Source organism: Anabas testudineus, chromosome 12 (genome assembly GCF_900324465.2).
Source record: "Anabas testudineus chromosome 12, fAnaTes1.2, whole genome shotgun sequence".
NCBI classification, from domain to species: Eukaryota; Metazoa; Chordata; class Actinopteri; order Anabantiformes; family Anabantidae; genus Anabas; species Anabas testudineus.
In genome coordinates, this window is record NC_046621.1 from 13,270,617 (window position 1) to 13,298,504 (window position 27,888).

At 39.8% G+C, this 27,888-nt stretch overlaps 1 protein-coding gene across 2 annotated transcripts; it reads right to left on the bottom strand.

Moving 5' to 3' along the window:
* Positions 1-414: 414 nt before the first annotated feature.
* Positions 415-23,249, bottom strand: kiz (kizuna centrosomal protein). Of its 2 annotated transcripts, none has more exons than XM_026356474.1 (15): positions 23,089-23,249; positions 22,526-22,588; positions 21,913-22,075; positions 20,622-20,696; positions 18,717-19,332; positions 18,343-18,577; positions 15,394-15,513; positions 14,546-14,710; positions 13,260-13,410; positions 11,103-11,259; positions 10,613-10,675; positions 9,206-9,292; positions 8,536-8,605; positions 1,646-1,692; positions 415-730 (listed from the first exon to the last, which is right to left on the bottom strand). In XM_026356474.1, exons 1-15 carry the CDS (start codon positions 23,247-23,249, stop codon positions 627-629), a joined length of 2,277 nt encoding a protein of 758 aa, XP_026212259.1. In that variant the 3' UTR covers positions 415-626. The 2 variants fall into 2 exon arrangements, with proteins under 2 accessions (XP_026212259.1, XP_026212260.1); XM_026356475.1 differs by having other exon boundaries at positions 18,732-19,332; positions 23,089-23,241.
* Positions 23,250-27,888: the final 4,639 nt, after the last annotated feature.

Below are 27,888 nucleotides of genomic sequence, written 5' to 3' on the forward strand. Positions count from 1 at the left end.
TTCATTAGCACAATGATTTGGAGGAATTTAGACATATCTTTGTTTCTGCAGCATGAGCATCATTATTGAAGAAGCAGTTGGGAAAAATATGTGTAGAGCATTTGTTGTGGGGACTAAATATTCAGAGTTTGTTAACGCTGCAACACTTTGTGCCCTGGGAGATGGGCCTCTTCAGCAGGTTCACAGGTCGCACAGCGGCGTGCAGAGTGGCCATTGTGCTTTGTCATTTCACAGGTGACTCACATCACTACACTCGAGCATGCTGGAGGTAGAGCACTCGGAGATGCTTGCGGCATTCAAAATGCATGATTTTCAGCCTAGTGCAAACAAATCGCTTTAAAAGATCAGTTTAATCTATTTCGAGCTGTTATTATGAGCTGGGAGAGTTGTTCAGATAAAGAGACTGAAGCAGGGTTAACATCAGAGTGTTGGACAACTCTTCACATACTTTACCCAGCGTGAGAGCTGTCAACTTTATTATTTGTTTTTTACGATACAGTGCGCATATGATTTACATTGCATACCACTAAAATAACGGTCACGGGGTGAATTACTGTGAGACAAACTGCCTGAAATTTTGCAGTGATATAATGTAGTGCATTTAAAAAAATGTCTCTGGGGAGTTATCAGTCATAGAAGTCATCAGTGTCATCACCGTTTGTGTTCAAAGGTTGAGGACGTAAGGCTGCTTCAATCTCTGAGTTGCTGTCATCTGATTCCCCCCAGAAAGCTATACACAAAAAGCAGAGAAGAAGAAAAGAACATTACATTAGTGGAACAAAATGTTTTTTCGTTCATGCTTCATGTGGAACCGTCATCTACATAATTTCTTTCTGCAGTCAATTCTGCTCTTCCCTCTATAAGCGTTCCATGATGTGAATGCACTGATGCTAACGCTCACCTTGAGTTTGATTTAACAATGTAAATCTACCTCTTATATAGTCATACATGGATATCAAACATGCCCATGTCTTCTTCACTCACAGCAATAAAATACATATTGGGTAATCTGATCACAGCTGGAAAAAACAAGATATAGGAGTAATTGTGGCATCAAAAAATAACATAAAGGTGTTACGCTACATTCAGGAGTCTGAATGAATTTCATTTTTATGAGCAGTTTAGGTCTAAAGAGTGGAGTGCTGAAGCAAACTAACTTACTACAAAGAACCGAGATGCATTCAAATACAAGTCAACTGCAAACTTTCTTAGCTACATTTAGACATTATCTATGTGGACGCTAAAAACTGTGATAAACATCACAACATGTCTGTTCACTGTCTTATTTAGAGTAGTTAATAAATTGCCCAACATTTCCTTGGGTTATGTGTTTTGTTAGTAATATAATTACACAGATTCCTTAAAATAGGACAGTTTCAATTATCCATTAGAGCATTACTGGCTGACAACATAAATCTAAGCGTTCAGTGTGGCTCCAAGGTGGCTCCAAGGTCATTTTTCATTTACACATCATCAAAACGCATTGCTGCATATACAGACAAATTTAATTAAAACAGTTGTTGTGAAGCCTTACAATAATTTCACACATGTTAATGCAGGAACGTCAGGGGCAATCTCTTTGGTGTAAGTAACCCTTTCTGACATGTGTCTTAACACAGAATTGAAATGACTCGTCTACACTCACCTTTTGATTGTAGAGCAGATTGAGTCTTTGAATTAGTCTTTTCTTTCCTGGAAACACAAAATCAATTAATAGCGTGTAAAGTTATAACCTTAAAATCTCTTTAAAAAAGAAAATAAAAAATAAATAAAAATAAAAATAAAAGTTCACACCCCCCCCCAAAAAATGAGACATTTCCTTTTGGTGCACTTCTTCAGTGTCACGGTTGAGTCCTTTTTACTTACTACCAACAAATACTACAAGTCTGTGACAAAAATGGACTTTCAACAAACACAGTGTAAAGACAGCAGTTTCATTCCAGAGAAGGAGATTTTCTGCCTAAGCTCAGACAGTGCAGCACAGGGAACTTCCTTGACTCCTGTTCTGAGTGTGCCAAAGGACTTCCACAAGGCCCTCTTTATTCAAAACTAGTCCAAAGACAGGGTTGCCAGGTTCCCATAGCTCTGGTGATATCTCTATGTAAATGTGTGACCTCTGAAAAGGCTTTGATCTACCTCAATGCATATGCAATAAGGCCCCCTGTTCCACTTTTAAAGCCCTCCTTTTTAATTTACATCAACACAGAGCCTCCTCAAAAGCCCACAATATAGCCTCATCATCTCCCAGGTTAGCATACATATCCATACGGCTTATTCATCCGGGGCCTTCTATACCGGAGCTGAGTTGTCGCGATTGTTTTGGAAAGAAGACAATGCACAATGTTTTAAGCAGATGAGCTCTAGAGCAACATAGTCATGTGGTGTGTTCCTCCATCTACCCATGACCTCTCTGATTGTCATCCTCTCAATCACCCTCATCTCTCCCTCAGCCTTGGTGTATGTGACTGTACATCGAGCATAAGGACCAAATTACTGTGGCTGTCTTCAAGCTGCTATATTCTAAACTTTACATAGCTGCTTTGTACCACTCAAGACAGAATGAGAAAAAAAATGCACCTCCCATTCCTGACTGTGAGCAGATTGCTTTGTGCTATAAGCAATATACCATAGGATAAGTATAAAGATTAGGATGTAACCTTGCTTTCAAATGTTGAAAGGCTGAGTAAGTAAAGAGCAAAAACAAAGGCACACTGACGGATAAACAGCCTATCTGCTTGTAAACCAAAGGCATTGCACATGAGGGCGTTGCATTTTGTTAATAGACTATTCAGTTTGCAAAATATTTGTATTTCAGTAAAAGTATAATCAAATCTTGTGAAATACATACATTCTCATAAATAGCAGGTAGCAAAGATGGGTAATATTTTCTGTGAAGCCAATTTCGAGTATAAAATTACTGTTGTCGCATATGTTATGTAATAAGCTTTTTTACTTGGCTACAGGTCATATATAGACTAACAGACTGCACAAAAGTAGTTAACTTAAAGGACATAACATGATATTCATGTGCTAGTTTTGTGAGTTTAAAACTGGAAATTTAACTGTATGCATGTGTTTTGAGTGCTTTCATATGGACATGCTTTTTCTACAGTTTTTAAAATTGTTTGTATTGTGCTGTAGCTTCATAAGTAACAGCATGATTTCTTTCTGTCCAAGCCAGAGCCACAGTATGTTAACAGATTTTGAGGCAGTGCAGCATTTGGTGACTATGGTGAGTAAAATATACATATCTATATAACATTATATATTACACAAGTGAAATCTACCTGCTATCTGCATTCATCTTTTTAAATTGAATAAAAGATACAGTACTAATGCTGAAACACAACTAAAGCACAGGGACTAATGCCTCCATTTGCAACTGTTAGGCAACAGATCCTGACCAGGAAAAATACAGCAATAATCTATACGATTACTTCCTCTCCTTTGCCACAATAATAGCTGTTACAGAGAGTAAATTGAGCCTTTCTTTTCTCGAACTTCCCCCCGGGATAGGAATGATCTATCAGCTGTTCCACTTCAGTGAGGGACAGGACTGATTTCAAGACAGGGCTATTACCATAGAGAGCCCAGTCTGGATCTGACCCCAAAAATCTAATATTCCGTTTCCATAAACATTTATGCCAGTTCATCTTCTGCTGAGTTTCCCTTAATTGAGGCAATGATCTGAATATGTAAGACTGGGCTGGCCAGTGTTTTACAGCCTCCGGCAGACAGAGGTGAGTGTAATGTGTAAAATGATGCAAATTACACCTATTGTAATGTCCTCTTTTTTCCAAAGCCTCGCTCATTTTCTGTCTATGGCCTTTACAATTATATCATATTGTTGTTTAGCTCATGTTTTAGTTTTTTGTGTCTGCTATGTAGACAACCTTCAAAATTGTGTGATGGGTTTTATACACAATGTACATTTAGAAGTGGAAAAAACGATTAATGTTTTTAGTACATTCAAATTTAAATCCCATTTGTTGTTTTCATGTTTTCACTCAGGTTATAATGATACAAGATGAGCTAATACTAAAGCAACAGTATACAATGGGCAAACATTTAAGTGATCATACTGTATATATGAAGAATAATGTGAACACAGCATTTTTTTTGCCCAAAAGCATGAAATTAGTTGAACTGGTTAGAAACACTGAAAGAGTGACATTCAAGGGTAACACAATGATTACGCAGCTTACTGAAAACCAAGTCACTGTGATCCTGACACTATTTTCTAGCACTGTAGCCAGTGCAGAGCTTCTCATTCTTGTTCTTTCTGACAGTAGCATCATGATTCTGTTCAACTGAATCCTTTAGCCTTTACTTAAGTCTATCTTCAGGTAACTCTAATTGGAACAAATACCCAAATCCTACTGCTGCAAATTTATAACACATGCACGTGTGTTCAGTTGAACTGATTTAAATTGTGTCAGAAAAAGATCTGTTCAACTGAGACTTAAGTTAAAGCAACATAAACATGTAGATATATACAAAGGCTGCAATTACATGTGGGTTTCCTCTCATGCTCATTTAATAAGAACGTCCAGTGTGTTACTTGTAGAAACATATCTAACGTCTGATGGACAAAAGCATACTCAAGTCTTCTCAAGGTAAAGTTTACAATTGCCATTTAAGGATAGCATGTATTTGTTTGGAGTCACTGTGGATACATTTGACATATAATCCTATTGTCACATCAAGGAATGTGCATGCCAGAAGAAATAATGCTTACCAAGCAATTAATACTGGTTTGCACAAACTGATAGCTAGAAAACTGCTTTTATTTACCCTGGCTTTTTTTTAAGCTCCTGCCACCCACACACAAATGCTAATAGCACAATAGCACTTTTACGCAGTGGTGCTTGTCTAAAGGTAAAGGGAGACCCATCACCTCATCATTCCCATCAACTCCTACTCCCATCCCAGCTATGACCCCACAGAAACATTGTTTAGGCTCCGTTTAGATGTACTCTAACAGGCCTGAACGGTAGCAGGATATAGCCCTCAGTGGGGGCAAACAGTGAGAGGCAACTGTGAGTGCACTGTGAGTGGGCACTCTCTAACATGTGAGTGCTCTCTGCTGGCAATGAGCGAGTACTGCAGCTCACAGGAAGAGGCACTGGGCCAATGACTTCAACACACTGTGCTCTCTTCCTGACTGGTGGCGGTCTAGTGGAGATAGCCAGTGTAAAAGGGTGGCGGAGGGACAAGATCATTCATCTCATGTTACATCTTTTTAGCACTTTACAAAGTGCGTGATGCTAGACTAATATTTGCTGACTTGTCCAACACACACATTGTATAAAGAATGTGAAGACAACAATATTATATTAGATAGATTATATAGATAAAATATAAAATAATCTGAAATCTATGGTGACACATTTATTTGAGGAAGGAAATGTTTGCATTATTTTGCTACATTGTCTTTCTAATGACACGTCAATAAATTCAGAGGTTAAATTAAATTAACATAACAATCTCTGAAAACCAGCTCGAATTATATAAAAAAATTAGGCCTACTTTTCTAGTATCAGACAGGCTGTGTAGCACAGTGACCTCCTATGGTTAGAGCATCTAAATGCAGCCTTCTTCAACAGTCACTGACTTGTTTGACTCTGATCTTGTTCTCCAGCCTAATTTACTGTCAAATAAAGAATTGTAAAAGCACTGCTGTGTTCTCATACTAACTACTATGCTGTAGTTGTTTACTCGTTTATATGTTTTCCTTGACTCACTTTAGGGTTTTAGAGCAAGAACAGTTAATTTCTTTATCCAATACTGTCTCTCTGTCTCCCTCTATCTCCCACTCTCTCATTTTATGATTCTACCTCCCCTCTACACAAGTCCCTCTCACCCCTCCATCCCTCTTCCCAGTGAGCTGTCAGAGATCCACACGTTGCCTCACATAGAGAGAGAGAGGAGAGAGAGAGAGAGAGAGAGAGAGAGAGAGAGAGAGAGAGAGAGAGAGAGAGAGAGAGAGAGAGAGAGAGAGAGAGAGAGAGAGAGAGAGAGAGAGGAGAGAGAGACAGCATCTGATTTTGACACTGAGTGATTTGAGGTCGAATGCTTGAGCACATCCTGTTGTCCAAGGCAAAGCTGTAAACCACTAATTGTTGAGTCAAGGTTTTTGTCAAGCAGGCACTAGGCACAACAATCATCACACCGGCTGATGGCTGGAGGATTTTGTTGTGTGTGTATTTGTGTGTGTGTGTGTGAGCACATGTTCAAGCATTTTCTAGGATCAAAACGAGGGGATGGTGGGGGCAAATAATAAGGTATTAAAAACCCCAAAATAAAAATAAGAAAGGAGTGGTATCTGAAATGCCTACAGTAGAAAGGAGCACAATGATGCTTTGCACGAGAGGAAGCAGTGGCATGCACTCGCATACAAAGGGGAACAAGTGGTCTTTACATGGAGTGCAGCTGCTTATTAAGACTCACTCCTTCGTGCATTATTCCTTTCATCCCCACTCAACCACAAAGTGATTTTACTTTGCCACTGACAAAGAAAGCAAAAGATTTCTAATGGAGAAATCCTTAATAAATGTTGCAGATCAGTCGCTTCCCCACGAGTTATAATACAATAAACAGCACATTCTATAAAAGTATCTGACTGAAAAACACTGTGTGGGAGAGAGCAAGGAAGGAAGAGAGAGAAAGAGAGAAAAAAGAATATGAAAGACTTCAATTCTCTCGAATGCCATAATAGTGAAATGAGCACATATAAATGTGTTAAGAGTATCTCTTTGCATCTTGTATAGACTGCATGTATTTAATCTGTAAAGCTTATTAAGGCCCTAGTCATTGCTATGCAAAGCAGCACCCAGTGCTTTTCTCTCGCTTTTCAGCCGAGTGCAGTGTTTGGCCAATAGGACTGGCCCCCCGCCTCTCATTCTGCATTCATAACATGCAACATTTGCACAATGTATCTCTCAAAGGCCCTGAATAGAAGGCCTTAATACTCATGTAAACAACTGCAAACCAATTACTTAATGAATCGGGCCCACACATAATGAGGAGCCTCACAAAAGCCTATAAATGCATTTTTTGCACCAAAGCCTCTGCTTTAAACTACAATCCCTCTGCTGTAGTCTAGGCTTAACTGGCAAATCATAATTATTGTCTAAGACAACACAGAAGAAGCCATTTTTGTATTTTGAGTCCAGCTCCATCCTCCTTTTGAAGTCACTCATCAGCTCGCTGACAAAATAAAGCAAATAATTAACAAGCAGGATGGAAGGAGGGGGAGGGAAATACAGTAAAACAGAGAGGAAGAAAGGGCAAGAGAGTGAGAGAGTGACAGAGAGAAAGGAGAGACGCAAGGCAAGAGCATGCTGCAGTGTTGTGCTTATGCTTAAGTGCAGGGTTTCCACACCACTTGTGGAAGCAATAAAGCGCAAGAAGTGACTGTGGTAAGTGGAATGCTTAAATCTAAGGATCCAGGAGAAACAGAGAAAAGACAGGAAATCTGTGTATGACCCACAAGAATATGATATTCATGGTCCTTAGCAGTGTTGCTTCCCTCCTAACCTCAGGCATGGAAAACTGCCCATTTGTTCAATTTTACTTATGTACACAACTTGTGTCTCATCACTGCTTAAAGCTTTCTGTGTTCTGTTTCTAATATTTAGTTCTACAAATTTTGTTTAATCACATACATTGTGGGCTTCCCATGCACATTAATGACAGGGAGACAGGCATCTCAGAAGGTCTAGGCCCAAAATTGGCTCATGTTTATTAAAGAGGGTGGTCAGTGGGGCTGGCAGTGGCAGACATCAGCAGCTATGAGGACCACAATAGAGCCAGCCCATTAGGCCCTTCCCTGGGCTAATAGGCGGACTGGGAGCGCCTGCTTGCCAGGCCAGGGAGATACAGACTTCGGCCCTTGTGTCAGCGTGGTGCCCAGTAATCACATGAAATCAGAGAAGATTATTCCTCATAACGTTTACCCAGCCATTACTGCAGCCCAAATGGGTTCGCAGTGAAGAGGTGCTCTGAGGACCCGACATGCAATTGCAGATTTGATGAAGTCGTGTTGATATTCAAATGTATGATGGTGATGGTGTTAGATTCCACCAAGCTATTTATCATTAGATGTTCTTTTCCATCCCACTCAGGGCTCTGATTTGAGCAGCCTAAATGTGTTTCAAGGGTGAAAAATGAAAGGACATTTGTCCTTGTCAACACTTGAGTCCCCTTCTTCCAAAACAGTTCCTAATTCTCTTCTTGACATGATCTGTTTGCATTCTGACAACAAGCCTGAAGACAGCCAGATTATGACTCCAATTTATTTTTGTGGTAGTTGTTTTGCTTTTGATTTCTAAAACCTGGCTGAACCTAGCAAACAGTGAATGAGAGGGGCTTTTGGGGCCTTTTGTCTTTGTAAGCGAGTTAATGGGTGGTGCCCCCTTGATCTTATGGAAATGAACATGGAATTATGAGAGCAGCCATGCAAATGTACATCAACCACTCTGGTGTCTGGTGGCCCATTTCCTGTGGCCCGTTGAATAATAACAATGTCCTTACCGAGGGTAAGGGTCTTGATGTGAGGAGCGTTTGGCCCTCCCCAGGTCCTCTTCATTGCCGTGATTTATTCCTTAAAAGAACAAACAGGGCCAGATAAAACCATTTGATTTCAACATCTCATCACAAGCTAATCTGCAACACATATTTATATAGTAACGTATGGTAAACTTATGAGACGCTAAGGTGCAGTTACTGGGTCTTGGTGGATCCCTTGATGTGGACACGTGTTTATGGGAGAATAGTCATATTTGAATGTTTGTACAAAATGTTTTCTTCACAAGTCTTTTGAAGCTCACAAGGAATGAACATAGACAAAATCACCAGCGTGTAATTAACACTGAAAATTAACTGAACTCTCAATGTAAAATTTGACCAAATTAAAATTTGACCAAATTAAAATTTGACCAAATTTAACACTGATGATTAAATTTCTCTAATAGGTTACGTCATATTCTTGTTGACAAACTGAGAATTTCGGATAATAGAGAAAAAATTGTGTTATAGAGCAAAAATGATTGAGAGAACCTGGATTATTATCCTTGAGCTTGCATCTTTGTAAACAACAAATGTGGTTTTTCATATGTGCTGTGAGAAAATCTCGCCAGAAATGACCAGTGGTGAGATCCCAAATGCTTGTTACTTGCCGTGCCGAGCGGACGGCATTTCTTACCTGAGAGGCTATCATCCTCCTCCTCTTCAGAACTCTGCAGTCTTTTCTGCATGGCTGATTGTTTAAGTAACTGATATGCTTTTGTCTCTGTTGAGACAGACACACACACACACAGATACACACACACAAAGTCAATGTCAAATATTTGCTCAAAACCCAGGTTTCCAACTTTCAGAGGTTTCTGTGTTTGATGAGACAACACGCTTCAGTAGTTGAGTCTTTTGGTCTCAGCGCTGTACAGAGAGGGCGAAAACACTGGGCTCAATCAGCTAAGCTGTTGATTCAGGCCTACAGCATGTAGCAACTGTTTCCATGAGACAGCAATGAGCGTCTCACATTATCTCAGCATCCCCTAGCAGGAAGGCAATGATTGATTTTCTGTTTTAAAAACACTCATAATTACTTTCCGGCACACTAAAGTAGGTATCATATTTGAGAGGAGCACAGAGACTGCGCTGGCAAAAATCAACAGAGAAGAAGTACATAATAAATCGGATGTTGTCTCTGTGATGTGGCTAAAACAAACAGAGGGAGTCAAAGGATAGAACAAAACTGTAATCTTGTGCGACCGGGTCCTCAACTCCAGGTTTCAGAATAAAAATATAATTTTTTTATCATTGCCTGTAAACATATGACCTTCAGTGAAAGATAATCTCCAGTGTTTTTCCACCCACAGCACTTTATTCATGCTTTTACATGTGGTCTAAAAAAAAACCCCACTAGGTCCACAGATACACATCTTGGCAATTACTATCAGTTCCAAGGACATGGTATTTGATTGTGACATTGATGTCACACAGCACAGCAAAACCCCTTCCCTCCAAAATCTTTAGTCATGTTTTTTTTTTAGCTGGTTATGGCTCTTTTGATTAAGTACAGCAATTGGAAACTGGACTCATTTTGCTGGCTCTGCACATCAGGGATGCAGGCACATGAAACACGCTGTAGGAAATCTGATAGCCAAGGGTAATATAGGATTGCTTTACATTTCAGAGGTGTAGCTGAGGGATGGGCACACCAACTGCTTCCAGGATACCTTCACATCTATTAGTTTTCAAGTCCAGCCTTGCCGGAGCATTGTTTAGAAGATAATGAGAACCGATGACAGATATCTTGTGCTTCCCACCCTGGTGTCCTGACAATTAAAGCAGCCACATTATGCTGGACCAGCATTTATCAATTTTGCTAGAATGCCTCAGACCAGGCTGAAAATGCGGCTAGTGTTTTCTCGGAGATAATTAGAGAGAACTAGCATAGCTCTTCAGGTGGGACTTTGACCCTGGATTCACCTTGATCATCCTGCCTCAGCCACTGCGTAAAAGAGCCCATTATTCACTGCAGTGGGAAGAAAACAAACCACAACATAAGGACAGTGTGCATGCTGGGGCACCGGCGATGCCTTTTTACCTCTAATAGGAACACTTTCCACAGGGCTTTCGTCCTGGCTGTCCTCTTCACTACTTTGTAGTTCTGTAAGAAAGGGAAGCGCATATTGAGAAGCAGTGGCAGAGAGGAATAGAAATGGGAATGGGGGGGTCTTTCTTTAGCTCTGAATAGAAGGCTGTATGAAAACTGGGCTTTGAGGAATTCATAAAAAAAAACCTCTATGGTGAAATTTATTTCTTTCCTAAATGGGAAGTTTTAGTTTTCTGCAGAGGTTGTTTGCAAAAAATAGTAGTTGTCTACATTTGTTCATATTAATGGCCTCGTTACATATTACTGAGCAAAGATAGACTGATCTCAGTGTGGAATGTTTTGGAGGTTTGTGGGAATTTATGGGCAACTGCAATGAAAGCACTTGCTACAGGGGGAGTTTTTGATTATTAGAAAATGAAGTGACTCCATACATAATACCAAAAAACCCCAGTTGTTGTTTATAGTAATAATCTTCAGTTACCTTGAATCAGTTGCCTCTGTATTGGTCTGGCTTGCTTCACGTCACCATCAGCTAGCAGAGAAGGAAGACCACCCGAAGAAGACAAGTCACTCTCGTCCTCTGCTGAGGGGCACTCCTCACTGGACCGGGACAGAAGTGTCCTCAGCAGCACTTTGGCCTGTGAGCAGCACAAATTAAAAACCCACTCTTAATTGTTCCCATTTTGTGAAAGAAGTGTCAAATTGAACCCTCGCCGATTAGGCAAGTCATTTACTTTGGCCATGGCTGCTCGCACAGAGGTGCAGCTGTAGTGCACGTTCAAACGCCGAGAGAAAATAACTTCAAATTCTCTCCCTCGTTTAACTAAAAAAAGATTATTTCGCACACTCTCGCTCCCGCTCTCTCTCTCAATCATACTTTTTCCCCCTCTCCCTCTCTTCTCATCCATGAGATTAGAGAACCGCCTAAAGAATGCAATCACCCTGGCGTTAATGTGCAACACGTTCCAGATATCTCCCCTCTTGGCTGAGAGGAATGAGACAAACTGCTCTCTTCCTCCCTCTCCAGCTCATTTTTTATCTCTGGGGAGATGAGGATACACAATTAAGAGGAGCTGTTCCGGGAGATGAGGAGCAGGGAGATGCCACACACCGATTTCCTTTCTCTCCTTTTTCCCTCCCCCATATCAAATCCTGCCATCATCATCTCTCTTTTGTGATCAAAGACTGCCTCTCAGCCTCAGATGGCCATTTGCAACTTTTAATGAGCACTAATATGGAGGGGATGATCAGGAGGATTTCGACAGTGACAAACTTTAAGTACATTGTAAGTTGTTATCAGTAGGTCGCAGTTACGATTGACAATGTACATGCTTTCATTTTCCAAAAAGGGAAGAGACACAGACACATGCCAATCTGAGCTTGCCACTTGGTATTTGATGCTGCTCCACAATAAAAACTGTCTTGATCCTTGTCCCTGATATCCATCTTTGTTCCTTTTTTAGATTTAGTCAAATGTACCATTGGCTGAGGGCTCTTGCAGACCCACTGCATTTTAAATATCAATGAATGCAACTGTTAGCACTTGAATATTCAAAGGGCCTCTTTGAGTGTGTGCATGCGAGCTGCATGCTCCCATTTGTCAGAGTAGCCAGGCTGTGTGGCAAGACGTGAATGGAAATTTCTGTTTGCTCTTGTGCGTGGAGAGTGAGCTGTTGTATGAGAGGACACAGAGGAGAGAGAGAGAGAAAAATAAAGGGAGAGAAGGAAAAATAGAGGGAAGAAGAGAGAAATAAATGGAGTAGATGGAGTTAGAGCGATAAAAAGAGAGAAAGATTTTCACTCAGCCTTTTCCTGATGCACTTGGATAGAATGATGTAGATGGCAGTACCTCTCTTCCTTTTGTTAGTTCATATTTTCAAGAGGCTCTACAGTTTCCCTCTTTGCCTCTCTCATTGCGCTGGGGACACTGGAGCAAGATCTCCAAGCCACAAGAACCCCCATAAGATGAGTCCACAAAAATGTGTAACGCAAAAGCCTGCATGTGTATATATAAGTGTATATATATATAAAATCATTCCTGCAGATAGAGTGGTACATTTTTTGAAAAATGGGACTCCTGACAAATCTCTTGACATCATTTTGTCTTTTAAGTGTGAATATTAATTGTCTTTTCTTTCTTTGTTTAATTGAGCATGATTGGCACAAGGTCAATGAGTGGGAGATTTAAAATAATGCTGTTCGTTGTGCAGAAGATCCAAATGATTCCCTCATTCAATCAATTCAAGACTCAGCTGATGGCTATACTTTTGGCTAATACCAAATTAAAAGCAAGTGTTTCTCAGATGAAAGAAGCCAAGCAGAGGCAGTAATTTGTGATTAGTGCATGGGTCAGGGTTTCCCTTCTGTCTAGGTCAATGTGTGGAGCAATCTGATGAGTAGGCAGTCAGGGCTTGATTTCAAACATTAGACACAAAGAGTGCACTCAGTACCAACTACAGCTCTCTTCAAAAACCATACAAAGAAACAAAAACACAATGTCTCACAATGAGCCATTTCTCTCACGAAGCTATCTGTGTGTGTTAATGTCTAGCTTGCTTTTGGCACTGGTATGAATGCAAAGTGTGTGACCTCCTGTTTCTGTGTATAGTAGTGGCTGTGTATGTGTCTCCGACGCTACCTGGTGGCTGTAGGTGGCATGGCGTTCTATCAGCAGTGGAGTGAACAGCTGGACCAAGCGCTCAGTGCTGAGGACAAGGCGCTCCTTGAGCAGAAGGGCGTGCTTGAACCAGCGATCCCACAACTGAGCAGCATCAGGAGGGAGACTGATGCTGTGGTGAGCGGTGGGGGAAAGATTATTAGAAGAGTAGAAGGCTTTCTTATTGAATGCACGGTGCTATTTGTAAAAATCTGTCTTAATTATACCTCCTTAAAACAAAGGGTTCACTGATAATAAAAAAAAAAGCTGAGAAATCTGACTAACTTCCATTATGTGAAGAAAGTAAAATAAAATAAAATTTTTAAAAGACTGCTTCCTACGCCATCTTAAAACAGTTTAGAAGATATACATTATTGATGAAACCCAGTTAACACTGACCAGACATAGCAACAGCAAAATAGCTCCTGGTTTAAAAACTAGATAAAAAGGTCAAAGAGCCAATAGGCATCTCCACGGGAAAGGAGAGGGACATCGCTAGATGTGTTTCTTTGGACTGAGTATATAGCAGGAAAGGTCTCAGTGAAATCAATAGAGTAGTGAAGCAGAGCATGGATTTAGCTCAGAGTATAACTACTCATTATCCAAAGGACTGGAAGTCACAGATAGGGCATTTTAATTTACTCATGACATTCATCCGTGCAGTGTTACTGCACAAGGTGATGACCTTTACATCTGTGGACAAGGGAGACAGTATCAAATGGTAGTGTGCAATATCTCAGCGACCGTTATAAGTGTGTGACCCCTCCCCCACTGTCTGGTCAAAAAAAAAAAAAAAGCACAGCTCTCCACTCTTTGTCTGAAAAGTGGAATTCACTTTTACAGTAAATATCTTCGCCTTTCTATATGAAAACAAGAGAAAGATCTATTGCACTTCTTTCCGTTGCGTTCTAAATTAGTTTACTACAAGTATTTTGATTTTTTCCCCAGATGCAGTTCAAGTTAGTAACAAATTTAACAAAAGTTTACATTTTTCAAGCACACTGACATTGGTTTTCTCTGCTGTAACTGTTCTTGAATTATAGATATACAATACGTATGTGGTTCCCTGTTTTTGTTCCAATGCTACTGAAACAAAGTTTTTTTTTAATGGCTTGTATAAACAGGAGGAAGAATTACAGCAAGCAAAAAAACATTTCGTGTACATATGGTGACCTGATTGTTCTTTCAAGACAAAAAAAAACATGTAAAGCTTTTCAAAAAAGGTATAGTAAGACATAATGGAATTAACAGAAAACTGGGATCCTTACCTTATTTTACTGGGCTCAGTGCTGGATTGGTGAGCACTCACTAGATCCTGCGGTAGCAGGCATCCCTTTGCTGTGCTCCATGACAACCTCTGAAGCTCATGAAGGACAACTGCTCCACATGCTTCAAGATCCTCGTCATTCAAGCTCGCATTACTGTTACAAAGGCTGCCCAATATATAGAGAGCAGTCAGCTATTGCCATGGAGCCAGCAGGTCAGTACATGAAATACATTCAACAGGTGCTAACACTTCACACACACTACACAAGTATAATCATACACATCGACACCCATACAAAGTTGCTCACATAATATCACAGCAAGACGAAACACTACACTGAGGGTCATGACACAAGACAGCTACTCTCTTTTACTATTAAAGATGTTGTTGACATCATTCAAACTACTCATCTTTGCATAGATGGAGATAAGTATATACTGGATTTAAAAAGAATGTGAAAGCTTCCCTTTGTCAGACATTCATCCATACTTTACAACAAGAAGTCCAATTATGCAAAATTAATCATGCCATGAAATATAAAAAGCTTATGGAAAATAAGCCCAGGCTAATGAAAGACATTCTCCATCCTCCATCTCCCTGACTCCCAATAACAATTCAAAAGGGTGGGTACCAAAACAATCCCATGTGTTTGAAAAAACCCTCAGAAATAAAGGCGCGTGCATGTTGGTGATGACACTTCATCTAAAGTGAGGGCCCTTGGCAGAAGGATAATATGTTTTCCTCATCTGTACAAACAGCTCCACGGCCATTAAATAAATATACGCGACATTTAATTTCGACAGGGAGAGATAAGATTGTTAAGGTTGAAGAAAGACAGCAAGGGTATACCTGATAATTCTATTGAGTTGTCTTCCATCAATTGAAGAATCCCCATACACACTGATCCGTTCACCATGGAGCTGTCCTTCGATGCTGTCTAGCAGATTAAAGAGTCCTTCCTGGGAGAGACTAAAAAACATTACACATTAATGTGGTGAAAGGAAATAAAAATTGAGAGTGATAGATCAATTTTTACAGGCAATTTCCTTGAGGTACTCAAGGATTGTTGGAGGAATCTGATCATTAAAATGCTACTGCCACAATACAGGACAATTCTGTTGTCTGAGTCGCATGTAATGACATGGAATGGGAAAGCCTGTCAAACATGGAATTCAAGCGATTGATAATTAGTTGACTATTGTTGTGGCCGATTTTTAAATATATACAGTAAACAGCAAAAAAAAAAAACTTGTAATAAATCTGCACTATTATTACAAAATTAAACAAACAAAAATACTGACGACTCTTTAACCACCATCTGTAACACTGCCACAATCGTGATCTCACTCTAAAAAAAAAAAAAATGTTTCCCACAAAAAGGGGCCTCTGGATGATTTCCTTTGGAGGGAGATTTACACTTTAATCTGATCCTGTGTGAGGCAGCAAAATGAGAAATGGATGCTTAGTGCATGTGGATATTGGGAATCCATCTCTTTCTTGAGCATTAAGCTCTGGGTGGCCCTCATTCAATTCTCCAAGAAACCCCAAGCCGAGAGACCCTGAGTCCTTCGACATAAAAGGGGCCAAAAAGAATTTATGACAATCTGTAATAGGCTCCTGGGTTAGGGGTCAGCAAACAATTGCTCCCTCTTTTTTTGCAGGTTGTTTCCTGGTAACATCCTGATTAAGCTAGCAACTTGAATTATATCCATAACATTCTGTAGTGTGCAGTCCGTCTGTGCTAAGTCCTCTTCAGAGTGGCTGAAGTAGCATAGGCAAAAGCTCTGTCTTTTTTTCTCTCCCTTATCACCAGCGTGGGCCTTGAAATAGTCATCTTTCTCTTTCCACTTTATTTGTCAATGCTCTTCAAAAAGAGACCTTTAGAGAGGGAGAAAGTGAATTAGTTGTATTTTTTCTGTAAACCTCTCTCTCTCCCTCTCTCTCTCTCATTGTATTGTTGCTAGCTTTCATGTCAAGGTCTCCAACCTCACTTTAGATGCTGCTGTTGTCCGCATGTCAACATCATCAGGAGTGTATTGTTAGCTAGAAGGAAGAGGTCAGCCTCTCTGCAGCGATATTGCTCTGCTGTGTACAGTACTGACTCCTGGGTGATTTACCACATGGAATGTCCGCACCGTTGAGTGATTGGTGTCAGGGAAATCTCAGCATGCTGGCACAGACAGCAAATAACACACAAAAGGAACAAGAAATATGCCACAAGTAATGAAAACACACTGCAGGGGCTGCCTGACTAAATTTGGAAAATGTTCCACCACACTGTGACCACACAGTTTACAAGGATTGTGTGACAATATGTAACCAATTCACTGAATCTTTCAAACCACAGGGATAATTTTAAAAAGCATGATGCCCTAATGAGAATGCAAAACATTATTTTAAGCCCATATATTTTACATTGTATCTCTAAACATTCAGTAGATTTTTTATTAATTAAATTTTAATTTAACTTTGTCAATTGAGCAGAACTGGCAGTTCAGGGATGATGTATTTGGGAAAAGGAAACGGTGATGCCATTAAGACTCAAAGAAAATACCAACGAGATATTTCAGACGTACACTCTCACTCACCCCATCCATGCTGGAGGAGAAATACTGTATAATGGGATAATCTAATGAATTGCTCAGGCTTGATTTTCCTGATTATAAGCTGAATGGAGGGAAATATATAAACCTTAAGAGAGAAACACAGGGAGAGAGGCAAAGGATCGACTGGATGTTCTCTGAGCTTTACATCAAAACCTTTGCTTTTCTGCTCATACACAGAAGCCTCCCATGTTATAATAATATAATATAACTTGCAGCCCCCACCATCATCTCTGTGGTATAGGCTAACTGCAGTTCCTCTTAAGGTCACACTATAAAGATTACAGTAGACCACACCAACACACAGACAAGTGCAAAGAAACATGCTACACTCTGATGTAATAATCCTTAATCCTTTGTACTATCTTTTTCCTTTTGCATTTGTAGTTGCAGTAAAATACATTCATACTAAATAACTTGAGCATAAGTGTAATTGGGTGATTCATATAAACATTAAGAAGAGGAAAGAGAACAAGAATAACATAGGTTATCAAAGGTGAGTGTCGCTGAGAATATGGTAAAAATATTAGAGAAAAAATAAAGTTTTCTTTCGCTTTTTTAAGATCATAAGAGGACCTGTTCAAAAAATACTATATATTACAGAGAAAATGTGGAGGTTCTGGAAGCAAACATTCACATGGGATTTTCGGTTGCTCTAACCCATCCAAAATGATCCTTCAACTCAGAGGCCATCATCACGCTAAGGATTTGTGGCTGTAAGTGCTGTCCACATGCCCACCCTCCAGAACACTCTATGGTGCCACAAATTTCCTCCTCCACTGGGGACTTCCTGAGGTCTCTCAAGCAGAAAATTGCTCTGTTACAGCATTATCTTGGATTATGGCAATATTGTTGGTGACAGGTCCTGAGCTCTCCCTATAAGATGCATCACTGCCACCACTGCAGCTGCCGCTGAGCTACAGAGAGCACAGTGGCATGGACCATGACTGCCACAATCCCTCCTGTCAGCCTCAGATGTGATGGTGCAAAGGAGGACTGTATGGTGTCTTTGCTTGCTTCTATCAAAGCAACAGCCCTCTGTGGTTCTGTGGCAGACTATTCCCCTTTTCTTGTCTTGCTTAGCTCTAAATATGCTAAACAAATAAGGACTGTATTGTGCACTTGTTAAGAAGAGCGTGTGACATAAAACAATTAAAATGTTAGTTACAATATGCAGAAGTCAAAAAAACTGCACCTGTCCAAAACCACTGCTGGAGTTGGATTCTTGGAGTCATTAGAGTGGAGAGATGATTTAGGACTGTGATGATTATGATCATTAATGCCCCCAAAAGTCGCATTCCTCTCAGGTGGCACACCCTGTGGTAGATCCTCTTCCAGCTCAGATTGTGTCAGAGAAATGGAGAGGTCACTCGCAGTGCTCTCAGACAGCTGCACATCAGAACTTGGCGTGCTGACACTCTCACGTCTACCTGAATGCAAACATAAAACACTCTCAATTAATGCTTATTATTAAATCAAAAAGATAAGATAAAAGCTTCCAACTACAGATTTTAGGAAAGACAACAAAAAGAAATTCAAAGTTAATAAGGAAGAAATAATACCACAGACCTGGTATATATTCACCTTCTTTTCCAGAAGTGGTTTCAGGCATCAAATAGCTGAGATCTTGTCCTTCACCTTCCATTATGGATGGCTGATGAGCCACCTCGCGTGAGTCAGTGTGTTCTCCAGGGCAATTCTTAGCCTGCATTGAGCTGGTGCTGCTGGAAGAAAGATTTCCCTTAGGCCCTGTCAAGGTCACCAGAGGTGAAGGTTCATGTTCATCATCACTTCCAAAAGGCATGTTGTCAGCTGTGCCTGTTAACGCACGGACAGATGGGAGCACAGCCGTAGTTCTTTCATGTTTGTCACTCAAATTACAGCCATCAGGGGAATCATTTGAGCCTGAAATGTCATCTGATAAATGTGCTCGGATACTGGCAGCATCCTCTCCGCCAACTCTGAAGTCCTTTAAAAGGCCACTTGGTAGACGTTCACAGGAGTGTATGCTGCGATTGGATGAATGATGCAATGCTTGGTCTGAGTGTACACTTGTAGTTCCAGCTTCGGCATCAGACCCTCTGGAGGTCTGGCGTTCCAGAAAACTTTCTCCTGGCTGTTGTTTAAAATCCTTAGGCTGATGATATTGGGAGCTGTCCCAGTGCTGTCTATGCACAGCTTGAACCTAAACAATATCAAACAAAATCATATGATAATCTTCAAGGCATATGTACTATTCTTCTACAATTATATATAAAAAATAACTTGTTTAGGTGAAATAAGTAGATAGAAAGAAATAAATAGAAATAGAAAGAAATTCTCCTGAAGAATGCTAACTATCCACTTTACAATTTTGAGAGTAGCTTATTCTGGCCAAGGTCAGAATTCTTTTCACAACATCTTTCAGAAGGATGTCTCAGGATCAATGTTTTAACTTTTAATCTTATTAGAAATCCTTTAGACAAGTTTTGATTCATGTCTGCTATGTCACCAAGGGGGGGAGAGAGAGAAGCAAAAAGCCTCCCTCCAAACATAATAACAAAAAGCATGGCTTCTGTTTCTTTTCTGATAAGCGTCTTAAATACCAAACAGTTAGCTGCTTAATAACATTCACTGTAAACCATGCAGCCTGCCCAGCAGATCCACAAAGTAGGTAAAAAAAAGAGGAAAAGTTAATTTCTTGGCTGAGTGATTCCATCGGTAGCTGCGGGGCAAAGTAGAAAGTGTTTCACTAAAGTAGCAATTGATTCTTCTATCAATCTGCGGCACGCATGTGCTCTTCCAAGGAATGTATTAAATATGAAAATCATATCCCGTTATCATCTGTCTCCAGCTTTCAGCCCGGTAAGCTTCCCTTAATGAATGCTGCAGCCTGAGGGACATGCACACTGCCAGCCAATGGCTTGTATGCATAATGGAGTGACGGTACCATTTTGCTCATTACAATATCGACAGGCTGAGGGGGGTTTTTGCACACAGTTACAAGTGACTGCTCTAGACAGACTGCTCCAAGTTATTATGAGATGTCTTAGACATTTCATCTAAAAGAGCTTTAACTGCTTTAAGTGAAGGGAGAAAGCAGCTATGGGCTTGAACTACATCGCTCGTACAGATGCACTAGCTAGGATTAGACACCTGTGCTATTACAGATACACAGTTTAAATGTAGACTCCTCTACAGATTTACCAGGCATAATGTCTACTTTCCTTTGTTATTCTAAACGTGAAAACACAGCTTGATAGAACAGAGATTTGCATAAACCGTGTAAACATTTCAAAAAAGAATGATCCAACATAAGAAAAAACAAGTGCTTTTTTCAACCATGCAAAAACATGTAAAAATGGCACATACAACAGAGAGCACACAGTCTGTAGTAGAAGACATGTACATGTGTAAAATACATATTATACAATTATGTACAATATATACAATGCTAAATTTAATACATAACATGTTATGATACATTATGGTTACCTTTGCTGTGTCAGGCTCTTCCGCAATTTTCTGTCTTTCTTTCATAAATCTGGAAACCTTTTTAAAAAAATCAGCCTGCAAGAAATGCAAAGACAGCATGGTATACAGATAGATAGATAGATACACACATAGTTCTGATCAACTAGAAATGATCTGCTACAGTGCTGTGAAAGTACTGATGAATGTTGTGTACATGTGGTGTAAAAGCTGAATATATGAAAGAAAAAATGACATCAAGCATCAGTCAGTCACAGCAGATTTTCCCTTAATGAGTGTCCTGTGTAGCTGTTGACCCACTTTATAATTTATCTGACAGGCCACGTTAACTACCATAATCCCAACTCTAACTCTGAACAACCAAAGCAGTTGGGTAACCCTAAACATGATCCACCTTCATGAAATCAAAGGTTGTCTATTGTGGCAGACCTTATAAAATGCTTTTAATTCCAAATTTCTAATTTATCCCACAAAGCCAATACACAAAGGTTGGATTAAAATTGTAAAAATGAATATATGCACCTGGGCATGTGTGTGTGTGTAACTTTCCTTGAACCACTGTCCATCTTAGAACTGCTGATTTTTTTTGACAACACCAAAAACATCATATCTAAACAACAAATATGTAAATAAATAAATCAGGGTGGCTTTATACAATGAAAACAAAGGGCTACATGACAACCAAAACAACAAACATGTATGATTCATAAAGTATCAAGAGGAAATAAAGCAACTGCTTGAGGGGAGAGAATGACTAAACCTCTGGAGCACTTCAGAGTCTCTATATTGGGCAATTAACTCAGCAAGTCATAATTAGCCAATTTTGTTAATTTGATATTAAGCTGTCAAGCACTGTTGTTGAGTTTTGAGTGATAATCTCACTGGCTCACTGTTTTCTCCCTTGTTCATTTGCTTGTCATGATAAATTGTACAGTTTGAGCATGTACTATAAAGCAAACTGCAAGCACATATTTCTGTTAAAACTGTAGCATAGCATAACATAATGTGTAAGAACCTGCTACATGTATATACATACATTGTTCTTATTCTAAACTCACAGCACACAGTTGGTTGCCTGATAGGAGTATTGTTTTCTAAATACACTATATTCAAAAGATGTATTCCTAATTACAAAATGTTATTAAAGGTTTTAGAAATATTTCATATTTTCTTTGTTGAAGTGGGCAGAGTGCTTGTTCAGTTTGCTTTTGATGTAACATAATAATGAGAAAGAACTAGTCCAATGAACAAATTAAATTTTGTGTGGGTGGGTGTTTGTGTGTGTGTGTTGTACCTTTTGTTGTTGCAGGGGGCCATGGTCAGAACTACATTCCTTCATGCTAATTTCTATGCACGCCACATCTTTCAGAAGCTCAAGGTTTCTCAATTTTGCTTGTGCTTCCCTGTCACAGATTTCTTTGAGATACCTGCGCAGCTTGGAACGCTTTATCTGTGAGCTGAAGGCAGTGAAGAAGTATTATTCAAAAGAAATAATATCTAAGAGCATTGTCAAAAAATAAGAGCTACGCTTTTCAAAAGAAAAGGTTAAGTACAATATGGTTTAAATTTGAATGTTATTCTCCACTCCCCTGTCAATGTAAGCTTTGCTATTTTGACCTGGAATGTTAATATTTACAAGAATCTGTTTACAATGGAAAATGACACCGGTACCACACACTTGATTACAAGATTTTTGTTGTCATTTTTGTTGAACTGAATATTTTGCTACTCAAGTAACACGGATACCTGTTGCAAAAAAAAACTTTTTTTATCTCTCTATCTAAAAGTATTCTGCATCCTGTTTCACATTTTAATAGCTGAAATATTATAGTTACTCCTAAAGGTGTAAGTCAGTGGAAAAGAAAGACTTGAACTATTTTGGACATAGAGAAATGTGTATTACTTACATTCTTTTATCAGATCTGGAGTAATCAAACAGTTCCCTCTCTAGTTCCAGTCTCCGCATCTCCCTGCATACAAGTCACAGATCATACTAATCATCTACATACACGGAATACAGCCAGAAGCCCACAACTACAGTTATCATGTTTGCTAGGCTAGGCTAGGCTAGGCTAGGCTAATTAATGGTTAATTATCGGCACTATTAGCGGTACTTTTCTATGTACTCATTAAGACTCAAATGCGCTTGTTAACATGAACGTGTGCTCTATATCAACACATGACGAAAGATGTAGCATCCTGAAAACTTTTGGTAATAAGTAGAGGCTAGTCTACCATACAGAAAACATTACTTAGCTAAAAGTAGCGCTGAGGTTACAAAAAAGGCTGCTAAACTAGTCTGCTAGCGTCGTCTCCATCTACCGTGGCTTCCCTAGTTAGCTAAGTAGCTAGCCTGTTATGTGCCAGTGCCGAGCGGCGGCAGCAGGCTGCCAGGCAGGGGACGGCACAACTCGAGCCGCGGTCTGCACCAGGCCGTGCTCCCGACGATGAAATGACAAGGAACCCTCACCTGTTGTGCATGCTTTGCTGAATCGACGTTAGCTTTTCATAGTACTGGTCCAAGCTGCGAGCTCCATCAGCCATTTTCATCCGTCTTGGCGCTGCTGAACAGTCGAGACGTAGCGGAGGAGGAGGAGGAGGACAGAGGCTGGTGTTTACGGTGGTTACCATGATCACCGCTTCCCACAAGCCTTTGCGGATCAACACAGAGAACACGTGGTGCGAGCTCCTGTCGCTATTACAGATTTGAAAGTGTGAGACCCCCACATCAAGAAGTGCCAGGTAAGAGGAGTGTAGTATTTAAACTGTTTAAATTGAAATAAATTAATTTCACACATAAAAAAAAATTATTATCTAGTATAAACAATTTCATGGACATTTGGTAGAAATTATACTTTCAAAGTGAAATAGGCCATAGCAGTCATCATTCAAAAATTATACACTTGGTGACAAACAAGAAAATGAATAAATATGTGTCTATAACCTGACGGGGCTAAATACCAGCCATCAAAAGCCTTTCTTTGACATTATTTCATAAGCTTCCACACATCTAACAGATACGGATTGATGTCTTATTTGCTCGCTATCATCTCCTGATCTTGTCTTGTATTATCAAAGTTCACCACTGACAGTTCTCATAATGCCATGTTTTGACTGCAGCAGCACATCATTTTGTCAAAGAATAGCACTATAGCACCGCACTGTATATCTCCTTGCGGCGATTCTGACAGCCCCTCCAAAGGCACACCCTAATCAAGCAATTTCCCCAATTCCAATCCCATCAAATTGCTCTTTAGCTGTTGAACTGTGGAGTTTTGTTGTCCTTTTCTAATGCTAATCTACTCTATTCAGCATCTCTCTATGAGGCTATTTGTTGTGAAATAAATCTCCTTGTTTGCCTCCTGCATGTATAATTGATATTGTTGCCAGGCTTTTTGTTTGTGTTCTGGAGAGCTGAAAGGCGGTACTTTGGAGGTGATGAAGAAAATAGGACTTCAGCCGAGTTCAGCTGAGGTTGATTCCTCTGATCAGCTTCTGGTGGATGCCATGCCATGTAATCATGCTTATTTTCAGCAATTTATGGTTCACAATATGGAAAACATTTACTGACACTTTTTCTAATATGCCTTTGTTGCTCTTGTTGTATATCAGGCAGATAACTCATCAAGATGCACTGACACCACAAGTGAGATTACTTTAAAATAAAGACAGAAGTTAGTGTGAATCACCTGGGCTTAATACACGGTGGTGAGTCTGGTTGTAGTCACTTAGGCAAATGGTAGCAAAACTACAATACTCACAAAATCGTTCCTCTGACACAGTGTTTTTATTTACATATCTTTTAAGACAGAAATAATTCTAGTTCTGCAGTGAGTTTTCTACTGTATAGTTCATTTTTTTCTTATATAGCCTGAATGGTGCAAAATAAAAACAGTTTCAACTGATAAAGGTATAGTCTTTACAAGTGTTTATCATTGAAAAAAAAAAAAAAAAAAAAAAACGTGCTATATATACATTTTTCAAATCTGCTACATGAATGGCTGCACCGAAAATGATGATTTTCCCTGTTTGTAGTTTCATACAGTGTCTCTGCACTGTTTCTCCCTGCTGCTCCTCTGAAGACATACAATGTGTATGGCCATTGATATGCCCTAACAGAGGTCACAATTTGCATGAGAATTAACAGCTAGTAAATTAAATTGATATTCAGTGCACATCTCCGTTGAATCCTTCAGACCTTTGTTCCCCTGCCTGGCAGAGCCCATGTTCAGCCCCTAGCTAGTCAGAAACATCTGTGCAGTTAATGATTTGATAAACAGCTTACAGAAATGCTAAATTATCTCCTCCCTTATTCTTCCTCCCCTTGTGTGAGACTTGGAACAGTTGGCTCACCTCTCTGTGGCGCCGGGTTTATCTGTCTTTTGTGGCTGTTCTTCCACAGCTCTGGTTTTCATGGTTCTCTTCTAACTCCTTTCACTATCACTTAGATACTGGAGCAGTGTTTGGGGTTATTGCCAATCCTTAATTCTCATTTATGAAGAAAAGAGGTATATGAGTTGCCTATTGTGGCAAGTTTAAAACAAACTTAATGTGAATATTTGTTATTCATTCATAGTTCTGTCTGGATAGCATTTACCAAAATGTTGAAGGAGAACAGTGACATTTATCAACACATTTAACATTTACAATGCCATTGTGCTTCCATTCAGCTAAAGCCTATTGTTTGCTTAGAACTCAGGTGACTCCCTGTGAAATTGCAAATTAAGGTCTGACATATTTTTTTCCAGAGTGCATTCTACATCAGAGTGCAAAAGCTTTCAAGTTCCATGTGTTAATTCAATGGTCACTTGTTTCTATAATTGGCTGATACCACTAGTGGAAGAGATTTGACCGGGCTTTTATAATCGTTTCAGAAAGTAGGCACTTGTAGTTGGCACGGGAATAGTTTGATTTTCACAAAGTTATATTAAAAATATTAAATGTGTCCAGATGATGATATTAGTAGTATCTTTTCAAACCAGGTCTGATTCAAATTTAAAAAGGATACAAAATATCAGTCAAATCTTTATACGTTTGTGTGCCAGCATGCCTACTGTACATACGGTTTATTTGTGTGTCCACGCTTTGTGAGTAGGGTTTTTGTCTATGAGAGCACAGCAATTAGTTAAGTGCTATCAAGTGGATGAAAAGCTGCAACAAATCCCCTTTATAATTTTCATGGAAAAGAAAGCTGACAAAGTAGGATGGGGTGCATGGGTACTAGTTTTTCTTTTCTTGCCTTTTCAGTTGCAACCCAACAAATCAGACACCAAGAGGCTGCACTAATCTCTGTGAAGACACATGGCACATGTAATTCTTTTTCTTTAAACTGTATGTATTAGATGATTTGTCTTCTATCGCTGAGGATGAGTGGAGAGATCAGCTTCACCACGATGCTGCACTCGTTGGTTATTTGAATAAACATCAGGGCTGTCTCGAGTGCTTTCTCAGAGCACAATGCTTCAGTGTGCTTTTAAACAAAGACTCCCAGGTCTAATGACAGTGGCCTGTTGTTAGTTCATGAACGCCTTGTGATGCCATAGTTTGCAAAGCGGATTCATCCTTCAGCTGTTCAATATTTTATGTACTTGCATCTGGTGACTTCTTCCAACACCTTTCCCCCACTTACGGTCCACTGGCAGATGCTTTCAGTGTGTGAGAGAGTAAGGAAGGAGAGGATCATTCCTCAGTTTGACAAGAGTCTGTGAGCCCGGAGTTTGACTGACAGCTGATAGCAGGGGCGATGTGCAACAAATAAGGGCAGTGTGTGTGGTTGTCAGGTGATGAGACTCATGGGCTGGGTTGTTTGGGTCACACAGCCAGCGTTTGCTCCTGCACTAGGTGTGCTCAGTTACACTGATCTTTAGCCTTGTTAAGACAATTCCCATCCACCCCCATGTGTACCAGCTGAGGTAGCAAAGCAACCATCATGCAGTATTCATGTTGCACTGAAGTGAACCTATTACTTTTGTGGAACTTGAGAGGTTAGCTTGTGTTGTTTGTGTCACTGTGCATCTAAATACTTACTTAAAAATTGTTGCAGAAATATTATGGATATACAATGTTGTAGTTGTGAGTCAGTCTTATACTGCACCATGCAGTATAATAGAAAAAACAATTAGCTGTATACAGTGTCTTGATTTTACAATTTTTGCTACAACTACATCCCAATGTGTTTCATGAGATAACATTAGAAGCAATAACGATACCTGTTTTGCTTCAAGTCACAACATAAAGTCTTGAGAACTGCCAAAAAGAAACTGTGATCTAAAAAAGCCAGATCAACTACTAAACTAAACAAGTTAAGTAGCTAAAATACAGACCATGAATGAAAAAAATCCTTGACTTCACGTTGTATCTAGGGTCCTTTTTTTCTGCTCAACCTGTCCTCGTCAGCGGTTTGGATTGGGTTCATGTCCTTGTGTTATCAAAATGCCATTCCTCTATCAGTTTGTTCCAGTTTATTGGTAAATTGAATTAAAGGAATTAAAGGAGTTTGTCACTGCTGTTGCTGCCGTGATCTCCTCCTCATATTGTGGTGTTTGTGTTTGACGTGGTTTCTACCATTTCTTGGCACCTGTTTCTGACATCTTGCATATCACAGATGTTTGATTCACATCTGATTTGTTGCCATTTCCAAATGCCAGAATGAACTTTTCCGAATGAACTTTCTCTAAGATTCTTCCACCATCATTGTTCTGTTGTGGCCACTTGTGAAATGCCCATATTATGAATGCACCCTTTTGCAAACCTCATTTCAACGTTGTGAATATATTGTATTGCAATATGACACATTTTTATCTTGTAGAGTCTAAATATACAATATGACGATAGTCTATGGGACAGACCTACATCTGAGAGCTACAACTTTCTGTCTGACGGATCCAATCAGCTAGAAATAGGCAGCTCATTATGTGATCACCCCTTTCCGATACCACAGTGTCAGTGCAGCACTGCATGGCCCATTTGACCCAGCCCTCCAGGAGAGGCCCACAGGGCACATGTCACATCCACATTAAGACATTGGGGAATGCTTTATTTGTTTGCGTGAGGGGCATCCTCTTCTGTCTCTTCTGTGGGTCACACTCGGTTGACACTGCTACTGGATGTCATAGCGCTTATGTGGGTTTAGTCTTCCAGGTCAAATTATCCTTCAATTTGAACCAAAATTGGGAATGGCAGAGAGAGGATCAGCTTGGGCCCAGGCCCTTTCCTCTGTATTAAGCCATCACAGTGTTGTAAGGCGAGCTCATATAATAAAGCCTGCCAC

Coding starts and splice junctions, on each gene's coding strand:
- kiz (XM_026356474.1), bottom strand. CDS start 23,249: ATGGTAACCACCGTAAACACCAGCCTCTGTCCTCCTCCTCCTCCTCCG. Junction 18,578..18,716: donor AGAAGGTGAATATATACCAG/GTCTGTGGTATT, acceptor GTTTGCATTCAG/GTAGACGTGAGAGTGTCAGC. Junction 15,514..18,342: donor CCAGCAGTGGTTTTGGACAG/GTGCAGTTTTTT, acceptor AATGTTTTTTAG/TCTCTCCCAGGAAGGACTCT.